At 42.5% G+C, this 14,483-nt stretch overlaps 1 protein-coding gene across 4 annotated transcripts in view; it reads right to left on the bottom strand.

Moving 5' to 3' along the window:
- Nucleotides 1-5,091: 5,091 nt before the first annotated feature.
- GRIK4 (glutamate ionotropic receptor kainate type subunit 4) overlaps nt 5,092-14,483 on the bottom strand; it is a 462,633-nt gene continuing 453,241 nt past the window's right edge. For 3 of the 4 annotated variants that reach the window (XM_083480954.1, XM_083480952.1, XM_083480953.1), the window contains one exon: nt 5,092-5,617. In XM_083480954.1, the coding sequence (XP_083337080.1) occupies nt 5,252-5,617 (366 nt within the window). In that variant the 3' untranslated portion in view covers nt 5,092-5,251. The remainder of the gene's footprint in view (nt 5,618-14,483) is intronic. The other variant, XM_083480955.1, reaches the window with a different exon arrangement.

Raw genomic sequence — 14,483 nt, 5'->3', positions numbered from 1 at the left:
ACTAAATGTGCTGACCTAAATAGGAGGATCCGTCCCACCTCCCTTGTTGTCATTGTGAGCTTTATCTCTTCACGGAGACTTTGGAACTGCAAAATGATTCTGGGATGGTTAAACAGAACCAGAATTCTCAGTAATTGCATCTGTGGAGTTCTGAGACAGCCCGCAACCCTCAGCAATACATTAATGCATCTAGAAGTCAAGTCCCAGACCGGACCTTTAAGGAAAAATAATATCCCTTTAGAGCTGAGTGCAAATTAACTGGCCTGGAAATAAAAAACTCATAAAACATTCATTATAAAAAGGGTTTCCCCAGTATCTTAGTTATCATATGGGAGTCTCACCTAACCTGCATAAGAGCTAAACTTGGCAAAGCCCCAGGATGAATATTCTAATAAGGAACACAGGAGAGACTTAAACAGAGAGGAATTTAAAATCCTCACTTTATGTGCCTCTTGGTAATGGACAGCAGGTGTGGTGAAACAATTAAAAGAGATAAAGCAATTATATTTGAATTGATCTAATCGTCTGCTCCCAGTGGGATCTGGAAGAGATCGCTTACTAGAATTACCACTTTTCATCAATAGGTAGACATTCTGGGAAAGTGCATTTCAAGTGACAAAACCATGAACTTTATTTGCATGTGAGTGGGGTTGGTCAAAGCAAAGAGGCCATGGAAAGACTGCTTCCACTGAACTAAAAATCTGCCCCCGTGGAGGGGAAAACAGCAATGTGTGCCTTGTTGTTGTGTGCTCACCTGAAGCAGCTTTAATCCATCCACTAATTTCTCAGAATCTGTGTGCATTTTATTGCAAAACTCTGACCCCGAAGCACACAAAACAAAAAACACACACACAAATTGAACTAAAAGTGTATAACAGAAAAGGAAACCTTACTGGTTTGTAAGGAAAGAAGGAAAAACCAGATCTGACTTTTAAATATTGTTTGAATCACCTTTGTACATATCCCTCCAATTCAGTATTTGCTACTACAGGTGCTCCAGTCTTGGTAGTTGATTGGAAATGTAAACTTCAATTTACACAATTCTTAGGCACATCACTGGCTGCTAGAATTCGCTGTCTTTCCCCTGGCCCTTTTCCTGTGCCTTTAACAGAATTCTGACATGCAGAAAATCATCAAGTTAAGTTTTCTTGGCATGGAAATAAGAGGGATGGGAAAAGTTTGACCTGATTATTGTGGGTGTGGGAGGGAAGGGAAGCTGCTATTAAAGTGGAAAAAAATGGCAATCTTACTGTCTGCTTATTGTCTGACCGTGCTGACGTTATCCCAGATTTCTGATTTGTTTATAATGGAATCAGTTTTCTGAGTGCTCCACCCAAGGGCATAAACAGCCCACATGGAAATGGAGCAGACATTCACATACCCATCAATTTCATCAATCAGTTGTTAGATTTAATAAGCACCATGCTCTCTCCAATTTTTAAATCAGTGAGAACGTAAGAGGTGGTGGAACTCAACATGAATGTCTCTGTTGTTCTCTTATAATGGCAATGGTGCCCACCTGAGAGGTGCTTGGACTGAGTTTTGGCAAAAAAAAAAGCCCTGAACCTGCTGAATCAGACCAAAGGCCTATCCAGTCTAGCCCCCTACTTCTCACAACCAGAGCCTTTGGAAGGCCATAGGCAGGACACATTGTTCCTCAGCAACTTGGGTTCAGAGGCATGGTTCTTCTGAACTTGGAGGCTCCATATAACAGTCGTTACTAGCTCATGATAGCCTTATCCTGCCAAATGGTTATGTGAACTCTTCCGTGCCAGGCAGTAACAAACTTAAATTGCTGTCCAGAGAATGGCACGGTCAGTGCCTGTACCCTCAGATCCACCAATTCATCCTTTAACTATTTGGCAAGAGAATGGCAGGTGGCCAAGCATATTCTCAGGTTGAAGAATGTCCTACAGGATCAAAGGATGAAGAACCAAAGCAGTATAATTGCCACGGAAAGGAAGGTACAGGTGCTACAGCTAACAAGTGTTAATCCAGTTTTTTAAAAAAGCAAACTGGGAGTACAAAAATCAACATCAATAATGCACTTCAAGTTGGCATGTGCCAACGTGGCCATGTACGTAGGCTTCCTCAATGTGTGATAGGGCTTTGGAGTGGCAAAAGAAATGGTGTGTCTTTCGTTGTCTGGCTTGTCTTTGTTCACCCCTGTGAAAGAAAGCTCAGATTCAATTATTCATGAGAACTCTATTTTTCCCTTTGGGTAATCTGTAAATAAATGTTAAAAGACCCATGCTCTTTTGATGAATATTCCCGGTTGCTTGTGCAAACGTGTCAGCCTTTAAATGAAACACAGCCATGCTCAGTAGAATTTCCCTTGTTGCTGTCACGAAGGTGGATGTGACAGCAGTTGGCATTCGTATGGCTGAGCAATGAGCAACGGTGGTGTTTCCTGAACATTTTAGGAGCGCAGTTAGTAGGACCAAAGTGTCCACCTGTCATTCAGCTCTGCCACATAACCCACACACCTCTGAGTTGTGTTTGCATGGCCTGCCCCATCAAGGCTAAGGCGACTTGACTTAGAAGGTTTCATCAACCATTTACAATCACTTAGCTGTGGAGATGCTAGCAAGTGGGTTTAACATCAGGGGGCTTGAGTAACTGGTGGACTCCATAGAGCAGGCATCCCCAAACTTGGCCCTCCAGATGTTTTGGGACTACAATTCCCATCATCCCTGACCACTGGTCCTGTTAGCTAGGGATGATGGGAGTTGTAGTCCCAAAACATCTGGAGGGCCGAGTTTGGGGATGCCCGCTATAGAGGAAGCAGCTACTGGGAGCTGTTGCATTCATGCCCTGTTTCCCTGGGGCATCTGATTGTCTACAGCAGAAAGCAGGATGCTTAATTAGGTAGGCCTTTGGTTGCTCTTTTCATCCTCTTAGGAAGAAATTTTAGTTCAGCTTTATGCAGAAGGTTTTTTTTAATAAAAAGTTCAGCTGGTAGGTCACCCTCACACGAAAAGGCTCTATCCATATTTGCACCAAGGATGTGCTGGTTATAACTATGGTTCTTAGTATGGTTCTATGATATCATTCCTCAGCTAGGCATGTGGAGTTCCAGATTGAAATCTCCACTCAGCCATGAAGCTCACTGTGTGTGCTTGGCTTGGGCAAGCTGATTTTTCTTCTTTCAGGCTGCTTGACTTCCCTCACAGGGTAGATGTGGGGATAGCCTAGAGGTGAAAGAAGCATGTTGTACACTGCCATGAGTTTCTTGGGAGGAGAGGCATGAAAAAAAAGTAATAACAAAATATCAGAACAGGGAAGGTAAAGTGCTTTCAGTTACTAAAGCGTAAATAAAAATAAAAGTTCAACACAGATCTCTCTTTTTTCTCATTCTGAGTTTGATGCCAACTGCCTGGGGTTAGAAATGAGCTTTCTCTGTGAGTAGGATAATCATAAGTGTTTGTTTCCTTTCTCTCCCCAAAGGCTTCTCTCAGTGCCCACAGCCCTCACTGCTGTCAGGGACTTTAAATTTTTCTTGCCATATTAAGGATTAAAAACAGAAAGCTAAGTTTCCCTGTGTTTCACACTTACAATGCCATCAGAGATTATTTCTTTTCTTTTTGCTGTATTCAATATACCCCATTCACAGAGTTGATGTTAAAATAAATCCCAGACCAGTTAGAAGAACAACAATAATCTTTTCCTCTACCACTTCTACAGTCCTTAACACAAGTATCTTCCCTGCCCGATCAGTGGCCACAATCCAGTACAGAGTTAGGAACGCTTAAACCGACTGAAAGAACTTAAGAACACTTAGTGTTTTATTGTGGCCAATGACAATAGAATACTAACTTAACCAGTTGGCAAACTGCTCCAATGTGGATAGAAAGAATGGAATAAAGTGCATTAGCCATAGGCAACTACATAGCCTTCCCCCTTATGTACTGAGATTCCAGCTACCTCTGAATATCAAAGGTATAGAGGGAAAAAATCCTATATTTATATAGAAGGACATATTTTATTTCAGTACATTCAAAAACAAACCGGGGGGGAAAGAAACCAAGAACAGGTTATTTGACCTGTGTTCATTTGTCATCACTTTGTTTTTCTTCCTTGTATTTTTACAATCAGGAATTGCATAGAATTGTCAATCAGGAAATCGAACTCCTCCCACGGAAAACCTGCAACTGCTCAAAACCGTTGCTAAGGATTTCCTGGCTGTTGGTCCATTCTTCTCATAGGTCTTCAAAAGACACCATGGACATTGCTGGTGTACCTTCACTCAATGATATTTCATAGCAAAGAAACCCTCTTACAGAGAGAGGATGATGTCTAGGTCATAAGTGAGTCTATTGAACTTGGGGATAGTGATTTTTCATCTTAAGAACACGTAATAAATCGCGAGGACCTCTCTCTTAACACAGTGTTAAAACTTGACTTTCAAAAGCTGACAACCTGGGATAGTTAAATTCTACCACCCTCTGCTGGGGGGAGAATACAGAATTCCACCTCCCCAACCTGCTCTCCTACTGGTTAGCTTTCCTCAAAATGTGTACAAAGAAAGACCAATGTGAGCGGGGGGGGGGGGGGGAGTTGTTTAAGAAAGCAAGACAGACACAGGTACCCTGAAATTCTAGCTGTTATCAAGGCCTCCAAGTTCAGTGTGTTAGTTGGTTTTTGGTATTTGTAACTCTTTGAATGGACTTTCTTTGTTGGTAGCTGCACTTATATGCGACTTAACCCTTCCCCTCTGCCGCAACCTCACCTGACCCTGGGAAAGTTGTGTGAGCTCAGTACCCGAACTCAGGAGTGCTGGATCCCTCTAGGTCCTGAAGTTCCAACAATAAAATAAAGAAAATTATCCTCCCCACCACAAATTCCAAAAGAAAAGACCCCCCCCCTCACCATGAAGAAGTCCTTGTGGCAATAATGTTTTTTCACCTGGTTTAGGATATTTGTGACTCTGGTTGCCACCAGCTCAGTGTGACTTGCTTACCCCACACCTCAAGTTTCTGAGGAGCAGGCTGTTGAGGAAGGGTCCTCTCAGCCTAGCTAGAGGGGCGTTCTCTTAACGTTTCAGAAAGTAGGTAGGTTAGATACTTTCTCATATAAGACAGGTAACAAAAGTTCCCATTGGGCTCAGCCCCCAGCCTAAAGCTTTGATTTGCTCTTGGCAAGCTGGGGTGCCTCTTTATTAATTTAAAAAGAGTTCAACACTGTGTACAAGTCTCATGTTCTGTAAAATGGAACATTTAGCTTCTTTTGCTGCCACCGTCTCCCCACTGTTTTACTCAGGCTCACTGCTGTTTGTTGCTTTCTCCCATTCCAAGCTCTCATCGCTTTGCACGGGGGAATCTGGCCCTGGCCGGACCCGAAGGCCTTGGAACCTCCGGCATTCTGGACACACCCGGATGTGTGTGCAACCCCGAGCGACCAGGACGGCTTCTTGTGCAAGTCTCTGTGCCAGCTGCTCAGGGTCACCGCCACCACAGAGCTTTCCGTTGCTTAGCATGGTCGTGGTACGGGCCCTCCGTTCTTCTTGTATAACCGGGCGAGTCCGTACGATCCCCCCTCGCCTCCGACGGGGGTGGAAACTGTCCTTGCAGAGAATGATGCTACGCAGCTCTGTCACCATTTCCTGGCAGACGGATACCTATCAGAGGACCAAGAAAAAGAAGAGCTGTTTCAGAAATATATTGTCCCAAGGTCACTGCCCCCTCTATCTTTCTGGTTTCCTGGGGGCTCTCTCAAATGTTCAGTAACCCTTTCTCAACAGCCTGCCTGTTTATTATGTCACTAGACAAATGTTTTTCTTTGTTTCCTGGGGAAAACTGCTGGTCCGTCTTTGGATCCTAGGATCCTCGCGACAACATCAGAACTGGGGTTAATCATCCGCAGTTGAACATCCCTGTTTGGTTTAAGCCTCAATAACACTTTGGTTTAGTTCTTACTGGGATGATGAATCTGTGTCTGTGCTGCACTACTTTACTCACGGAATGCTCTCCCATGCAAAAAGAAGTCCCTGCATGTAGAAAACTAGATGGAGACAGATTCAAGTCTAGCTTTTGTACTAGCTTTCTCTGTGTGTGGGTTTTTATTTTATTTTAAAAATGAAGGAACATTCGGTCAAAGGGTGCAGCCCAGATACAGGTTTACTCACATCAGTGAGATGTGAAGACTAGGTCTTGGTTTCTTCATGGGTTCTAGAATTGGAGGTCTTAAGCATATCAGCACTTGCCCTGGAACCTTTTGCTGCTCTAAGCTCCCTCCCCTTCATTTAGTAATACATGAGTTTTATGTCTCGGTCACATATTTTCAGCTTAATTTTATTTATTTTCTGTAAGCAGATAACACACATAATGATGTCACATGAATCAAGGCATTTCCTACTATTCGAACCAAGTACAGTACACGTATATTCGACATGACGTGAAAATGGAAGGACTTGCATGAACCAGGGGGAAATTACAAAGTAAAAATCCAAATTATTTTCCCGACTTCTACTAACAATAATAACCATGTAATATGCCTGTGAAGATGGCAACAAGTAAGGCTGCTTGTCATCGATCTCTGCAGTATGTTCTAGTTTCAATTCGTTTTTATCTGAATAGTTTTAAAGTCATTTGGCTCAGCAGTTATTGTTAATTGTTACATACAACCAAGGAGCTTATCTGTTTTACTTTTAGGTGGGCTTAAAAGCCATACATTTTAATTGGAGGGCAGGCAGTAAGAGCAGCTGTTTCGGCTCAGTATTTTTAACTGATAAGAAACACTTAGAACAGGCATCTCCAACCTTTGGCCCTCCAGATGTTTTGGCTTACAATTCCCTTGATCCCTAGCTAACAGGACCAGTGGTCAGGGATGATGGGAACTGTAGTCCAAAACATCTGGAGCGCCCCAGGTTGGGGAGGCCTGACTTAGAAGATCTTCTTGACTGAAGGATACACTGCAGTTTTAACAGTTTTATCATGGTTATTACACAAGCACAGACCCACAGTGCTTCAGATAAAGCATCCAGAACTTCATTGCCAAACTTAGTCCAGAAATCTATGCTGGACTACTGTATCTCAGCAAGTGAGACAGAAGTCTCTGTGAAATAATTGTGCCAACATGTAATTAATATGTCTTACATAGACAGCCTGTCCTCTTTAGTATTTCTCAACCTTGGGTCCCCAGCTGTTTTCAGACCACGATTCCCATCATTCCTACTCACTGGTCTTGCTAGCTACGGATGATGGGAGTTGTAGTCCCAAAACAGCTGGAGGGACAAGTCTGGGGATGCCTGCCCTACACACATCATGTTTATCCTTGGGAAATGCCTTCTCCCAAGTAAGAGCTTTTGCTACATATTCCTCTAATGAAATCTTAGCTAACTGGTCGATCGATCCAGACTTGCTAGGAGCTGATATATATGCTGTAAGGCAACCTCAGTTTCTTCCGTACAACAACATGTCAACTGTGTAATAACAGTCTTGGCATAATAGACTTGGCCACAACAGAGACTGAAACTCCCTCACTGTGGGAACTTTTACGCAACCAATGTCTTCTGTCTAAACAAACAGCAGAGGGAATCTTTAGTAGAACTGATTCATTGGAAAAGAAAGTTCTGGGTTTGAATGCCAGAATTGGTATACTGGTCGGGTTAGTGGAGACAAGAATTCTGACAGTAGCCCTGCAAGATACCTACCAGCAAAGAAACTAAAATTAGAGATGGTTTGAAGGTACATCAAGACGGGGATAGGTCTGAGTTTGCTAAGTCCCTATCAGATTCAGTAACAAAAAGGTTAAATGACATCTGTCAAGATTAGAACTTGAGCTCAGAAACCTGCTTTTACACTAATATGAATCCTCAAGAGATGGACTTGGGGGAGTTGTTTTCCATTCTTAACTTGACCCCTTCTGATCCAAGGCTACTGATAGTGGATGAGTATGCTGATAACCCACTTGCTACCTTCCAAGGAAATGATCTTGGGCTGTCACCTAATCCAATTTGTTTAAACCCCAATCTGGCATCTTTTGATGGATCTGAAGACTTCAGGTCAGCACTCTGCATTTCCTGCTCTCCAACACAGAAGGGAGGAAAAGGCAGTAAATCGTTCTACCCGGACACTGAGGTCCAGCGCCGAGGGCCTTCTGGTGGTTCCCTCACTGCGAGAAGCCAAGTTACAGGGAACCAGGCAGAGGGTCTTGGTAGTGGCATCTGCCCTGTGGAACACCCTCGCACCAGATGTCAAAGAGAACAACAACTACCAGACTTTTAGAAGACATCTGAAGGCAGCCCTGTTTATGGAAGCTTTTAATGTTTGATGCATTACTTTATTTTAATATTTTGTTGGAAGCCGCCCAGAGTGGCTGGGGAAGCCCAGCCAGATGGGCAGGGTATAAATTATTATTATTATTATTATTATTATTATTATTATTATTATTATTATTATTTTAATAAAATACTGGGAAAGGTAGTGAATGAGAGAGTAAGTCCAAATTCCAATGATAATACTTCGAGAAAGAGTTCCTCAGATGTTCTACAGGTAATCATTCATAACTGGCCAGTGAAGAAATCCAGCGGAAAAGTCTGAACTGCAAGCAGGAATTCAAGCAAAATGAAGGTACTAGAAGAAATATGCCCAGGTTAGAGACCCAACACTCCTACCCTGCTAGCAATCTATTTCCCGGAAATCAAAGGGATTATCCATCAACAAATGCTCAAGATAAGCCCAGGCCTAGGGGTAATTATAGAAAAAGAAATTATTATACCTTCAGCTCTCCTTTAAGATACCATAACTGACTAGAAAACATCCAGAAAGGTCTTAACATTCATTCCTGGAACCTGGCGGGTTGGGATAATAAAAAGGCGGATAAAGATTGAGCAGCGATATTCAAGAGAACGATATAGTAATCATCTGACAAGCTTGTGTCAACTTTTTATGAACAAATCTCCAAATCTTGTTGATGTCTTCCAGCAAATTGTCACAGAACTCAGGCCCTATTTGATAACTTCTGAAATTACTAACTACACACAATCAACACGCCGTGACCACAAGGTGGCTAAGAAAGTTCTGGCCAGGCAATTAGGGATTCGTATAAGCAGCCATGAGAGGAATCCATGGAAAATTCCATCTAACGTAGATTGGAATGCAAAAGTCTGCTCAAAAACAAAAAGGTGTATATATGAAAACTCAGTGGCAGGAATTGGGACTAGCAGTAATAGAACAGAGGGAAGATGATTTCTATGAACTAGTGGCCCGGGGTGTAAACAAAGTGATCATCATAGGAAGCCTCAATTCCTAACTCTGATTGGGTTAAATATTTCTCCAATACATTTGGCAGTTATTCTGGGCAATCACATGTAGCAGCAGTGTATGGATTTCTCAAACCTACCAAAGCATTGTAATGAGATAAAAGCCCTTATTTCCTACCTGAAATCAAATAAAGCTCAAGGAGAAGATACACTTTCATCCAATCTCTATAAGGAATATATAGAATGGTGGGTGCTTATCCTGGCTGGCTTGTTTACCACAATAAAAAACACGGGACAAATGCCCTCTGAATGAAAAAATGAGAATTGTTTCCCTGATTTAGAAGAATGGGGTTAGAAATGATCTACAAAACTATTGGCCAATTAGCTTGTTAGACATCTCCTCAAAGCTCTATGCGTGGTATCCTCTTCAAAAATTATCAGATTGGTTGCAAAATAACATTATTCATGAAGAACAAGCAGAATTCAGAGGACACAGTACCATTGATGCTTTACTCTGAACCATATTATAAGGAAATATACTAAGAATATTAAGAACAACCTTTATGCACCCTTATTGATTTTTCTGCTGCATTCGATTCTATTATTCGAAAAAGACTGGGAGAAATTTCAGATTGCCAACATCAACTGCAGACGTCTGCTATTGATTTGAGAACTATGCAGCAATGCAGAAATGAGGGTCATAGTAGGTTTAAATGGTGGTATGACTGATGATTTTAAAAAATCACGAGGAGTGAAGTAAGGTTGCATTCTGGCTCCCATGCTTTTAAACCTTTATATTAATGAGTTGGTGCCATATTTAGCCAACGCATAGAATACTTGGTAGTACAGATAAAAATAAATCACTTCATACTTATTTAGCACCTTTGAAAATTGCATGCTGTTTTCTGCAAAGCTTATACAATAGTGGCCGTGTTAACATAATATCTCCTGGCTTTTCCCCAGCTGCCGCCAACTCTCATTTGAAAAGGGAGATTTTCTGTTATCATAAGCGTTCATTCTTTGTCCACACAGTATATATTGGGCCCGGCAGCTCCCTTCCAAAATCCAGCAATATCAATTTTTGCTGCTGAAAGCAAAAAAAAAAATGCCAAAATGTTTTTATAACAAGTTGGTTTTTTATAATTCCCCAGTGAGCTGAACAACACCATGGGATTTTTACGGTACCTTATTGTTTAAGACATCCTCTGGCTCACCACCACAGAAAAGCCGTTATTTATCACATGTGCAATAGTGTGCCTCTGGCTTTAAAGTCTTCCAAAGAAGCACTATAACGGTTCCCCCCCCCCCAAAAAAAGCTCATTTTAAGATGTATGAGATTCTACAAAATACTTTCTGTTCCCTTTGCACACCATAAATGTATCTTATCTTATTCTCTACAACACTTAGAACTTGTTTCTCTTTTATTGAGTGTCCAAAGTACCCCGTTCTCAACATCCTCTCATCAATGCAACAACTCTGGTAAAGAAATGAGTAGTTTTGTCCCCATATTGCAGATTGTTTCAGGAGAACTAGTGACTAGTTTAATTTGTGGAAATTTCCTTGAGAGCATTACCATATTTTTCGCCCTATAGGACGCACCGGCCCATGGGACGCACCTAGTTTTTTTGGGGGGGAAATCAAGGGGAAAAAATTTATTTCCCCCCCAGGTTTGCGCAGCCATCCCCAAGCTAGAAGACGGAGACGGAGCGCTCCGTCTCCCTCGTCTGCCTTCAGGGACAGCTTGCCCCACTGTCCCCCGAGTTTGTGGGGCTGGCGGGGGGAGAAGCAAGCTTGCTTCTCCCCCCCGCCAGCCTCCAGATCAGGTCGGGGAATAGCGGGGTGGCGGCGCTCCGCCTCCCCGCTATCCCGCGAGCTTGTAGGGCTGGCAGGGGGGAGAAGCAAGCTTGCTTCTCCCCCCACCAGCCTCCAGATCAGGTCGGGGAATAGCGGGGTGGCAGCGCTGCGCCTCCCCGCTGTCCCCCAGCTTTTGGGCTGCAGGCTGCTGCCCACAAGCCTTGCGAGCCCGCGGGACATCCCGCCGGGCTTGCAAGACTTGCGGATAGCTTCCTGAAGCCTGGAGAGCGAGAGGGGTCGGTGCGCACGGACCCCTCTCGTTCTCCAGGCTTCAGCGAAAGCCTGCATTCGCCCCATAGGATGCAAACACATTTCCCCTTCATTTTTGGAGGGGGAAAAGTGCGTCCTATAGGGCGAAAAATACGGTACTTCATTTTCTCCAATCGTCCATTCATATAGTGGTTGCTTGCATGCTAAAGGGACCCCTGACCATTAGGTCCAGTCATGGCCTACTCTGGGGTTGTGGCGCTCATCTTGCTTTACTGGCCAAGGGAGCTGGCGTACAGCTTCCGGGTCATGTGGCCAGCATGACTAAGCTGCTTCTGGCGAACCAGAGCAGCGCACAGAAACACCGTTTACCTTCCTTCCTATTTATCTACTTGCACTTTCGAAGTGCTAGGTTGGCAGGCGCAAGGACCGAGCAATGGGAGCTCACTCCATCGCAGGGATTCGAACCGCCAACCTTCTGATCGGCAGGTCCTAGGCTCTGTGGTTTAACCTACAGCGCTACCCGCGTCCCTGCTTGTATGCTACTGAGCCCAAATCAAGGAGTTAACGTTAATTTTTAAAGCCCCAAATAACTTGGGACTGGAATACTTGAAAATACTGCCTCTCCCTATATCACCCTATCTGGACCCTACCTAAGACCTTCAGGAAAGACCCTTCTGGAGGGACCATCACTAGGTGTGGCGCATTGTTCATTGGCTCGGAAAATGGCTTCTCTGTTGTGGCACTTGGGTGATGGAATCCTCTTTCCTCCATCCGGTGCTATTGCATATGGCTTTATATGGCATTATATGACTGAAGATGGACCACTTCACCCTGACTTATGGACTTATGGAGGTGACTGATCTGTGAGCTAGCTGTAAATGAGGAATGCTCATCTATAGGTTTGGGGTTGGTTTTAATCTGGTTTTGGTATACAGGCAATGACTGATTAATTCCTATCTGGAAGATGTGTGATCACATGCATGGTGCTGAACCCAGCAGTGATTGAAAATGCCAGAAAAAGGATGGAACGGGGGTGGGGCAGGGGTACTTATAAGCTCTCCACTGACACATGTTATTGTCAGGGGATGGAACACCTACATAAAATGGTTGTTGACTATACTGTATTTTTCATAGTTCTAATACATGGGTAGGCCAACTAAGGCCCAGGGGCCAGATCCAGCCCAACTGCCTTCTCAATTCGGCCTCTGGACGGTCCAGGAATCAGTGTGTTTTTACATGAGTAGAATGTGTCCTTTTATTTAAAATGCATCTCTGGGTTATTTGTGGGGCCTGCCTGGTGTTTTTACATGAGCAGAATGTGTCCTTTTATTTAAAATGCATCTCTGGGTTATTTGTGGGGCATAGGAATTCGTTCATTTTTTTTCCTTTTCAAAATATAGTCCGGCCCCCCACAAGGTCTGAGGGACAGTGGACTGGCCCCCTGCTGAAAAAGTTTGCTGACCCCTGTTCTAATATATATGCAGCTATGTTTGTAAACTATCCTGGGATCACATGTGATAAAGGGGGGGGGGTTATAGTGAATTATAACAAAAAACAGCAACATCACACTGTCATTTCCTTTCTAAATATATTGACTTACATTTGTTAGCACTATAGAGCTCAGTCAGATAATTTTAGGGAAACGTTTTGGTGCCAAGATGAGCTGCGTCCGTATTTCCTGGAAGCCCTCCCCCTCCCCAAAACCCCATCATTCCATGTTGGTTCACTACAATTTACAGCCCCAATTATCTACAGCTTCAACGTTTTGTGTTTGTTTGAAAAATAGCCCTTGCGATTAGTAACAATGACATCACCATACAACCAATCATATTTTGCTACGGCAGACAAAGCTGTTTTAGAGTAAGGACATGACTTTTGCAATAGACATCACCTTTGCTCTGAACTAGATTCATTTGCTTGTGTCATCAGCACGCAGCCAAGTATAACTGGCTGTGTGGTAAACAAAATAAATGTATTTCAAACAAAAATCATTCCCAATCTCTCATTCCATTACAGAAAATAATCATTAAAAGGGTCCATAAAATATGCCCCAAAATGGCAGGTACGGGGGGGGGGTAGGGGAGAAAAATATTTGTAAAACGCACCCATTATGGTTCTGCCCTAGTTAACAGGGAAATATCTAGAGCTAACTTGGCTTGTCAGCTATCCAAAGAAACATATTCTTACCAGTATGTGGACTTAGAAAAAAGTTGTTGCTTGTTAGGATGCCACTAATTAGAATGTACACCTCAATATGTACCTAGGGGTTCAAATTTTTTTTAAAAAAAGAAATGGATTTCTTTGAAGTCCAGTGCTATTCTTAGTTGTGCCAAAATGTAACACAAAACATATGCATAGAACAATATGTACATTTCAGTCAGATCTGGTTTTATATGAAATGGACATGTAGTAAGTAATGTGAGAAGAAACATTAACATAATTCATCATAGTAAAATGAGAAAAAAGTCTCTTGGTGCTGACACAGAGAAGGCACTTAGTCATCTGAATTGGCAGTGTTTAAAAGCAATGTTAATTGTAATGGAATTCAGCTCCAAATTTATTGGAATGATTAATTCTCTATATATTCTGAGGCAATTGTGAATCACGTATTGTCAGTAATTTCTTTTGAAAAGAGGGAGAAAGCAGAGATGCATTCCTTCCCTGTTTTTGTTTAGTAGTTCTGTTTGTACCCTTTGCTCCTGAGAATCGTAAAATAGTAGGTTATAGCAGTAGCTTCAAAAACATGAAAGAACAGCCAGCTTGCAGATGATACCACTTTAATTTAGAGTAGCTATATTTCATGAAATCAAGACAGAACTGAAGGAATATCAGCATATTTGAAGCAGCAAAGTTAAAGTCAGTAAATCAGAATCATTAGAGATATATTTGATAAGTAGCTTAAAATAATATGTCAAGTATTTATCATATAAATAGTTAGTTACTATATGCTGGGATAAATATATCTTTTGATGAGACAAAAATATTTAGTTTAGTTTAGTTTCTACTGTTCCATGCTCTCAAACTCATGTGTGGGAAACTACAACTCACCACTCCCATGTACTAGGAAATTCATCATCAATTCTACAACTTGGCTTAAATTTAAAATCGATTAAGAACTAAATGGGCCATCATTGGGCGATGAGCCACTGGTCTGATCCAGCAGGCTTGTCTTAGGTTCTTATGTTTGTAGCTTCTTTTTCATTGGCAAAAGATTGGG

This window comes from Podarcis liolepis (genome assembly GCF_965112155.1).
Source record: "Podarcis liolepis genome assembly, chromosome: 16".
Lineage (NCBI taxonomy): Eukaryota > Metazoa > Chordata > Lepidosauria > Squamata > Lacertidae > Podarcis > Podarcis liolepis.
This window is presented reverse-complemented; position numbering and strand designations above follow the sequence as displayed.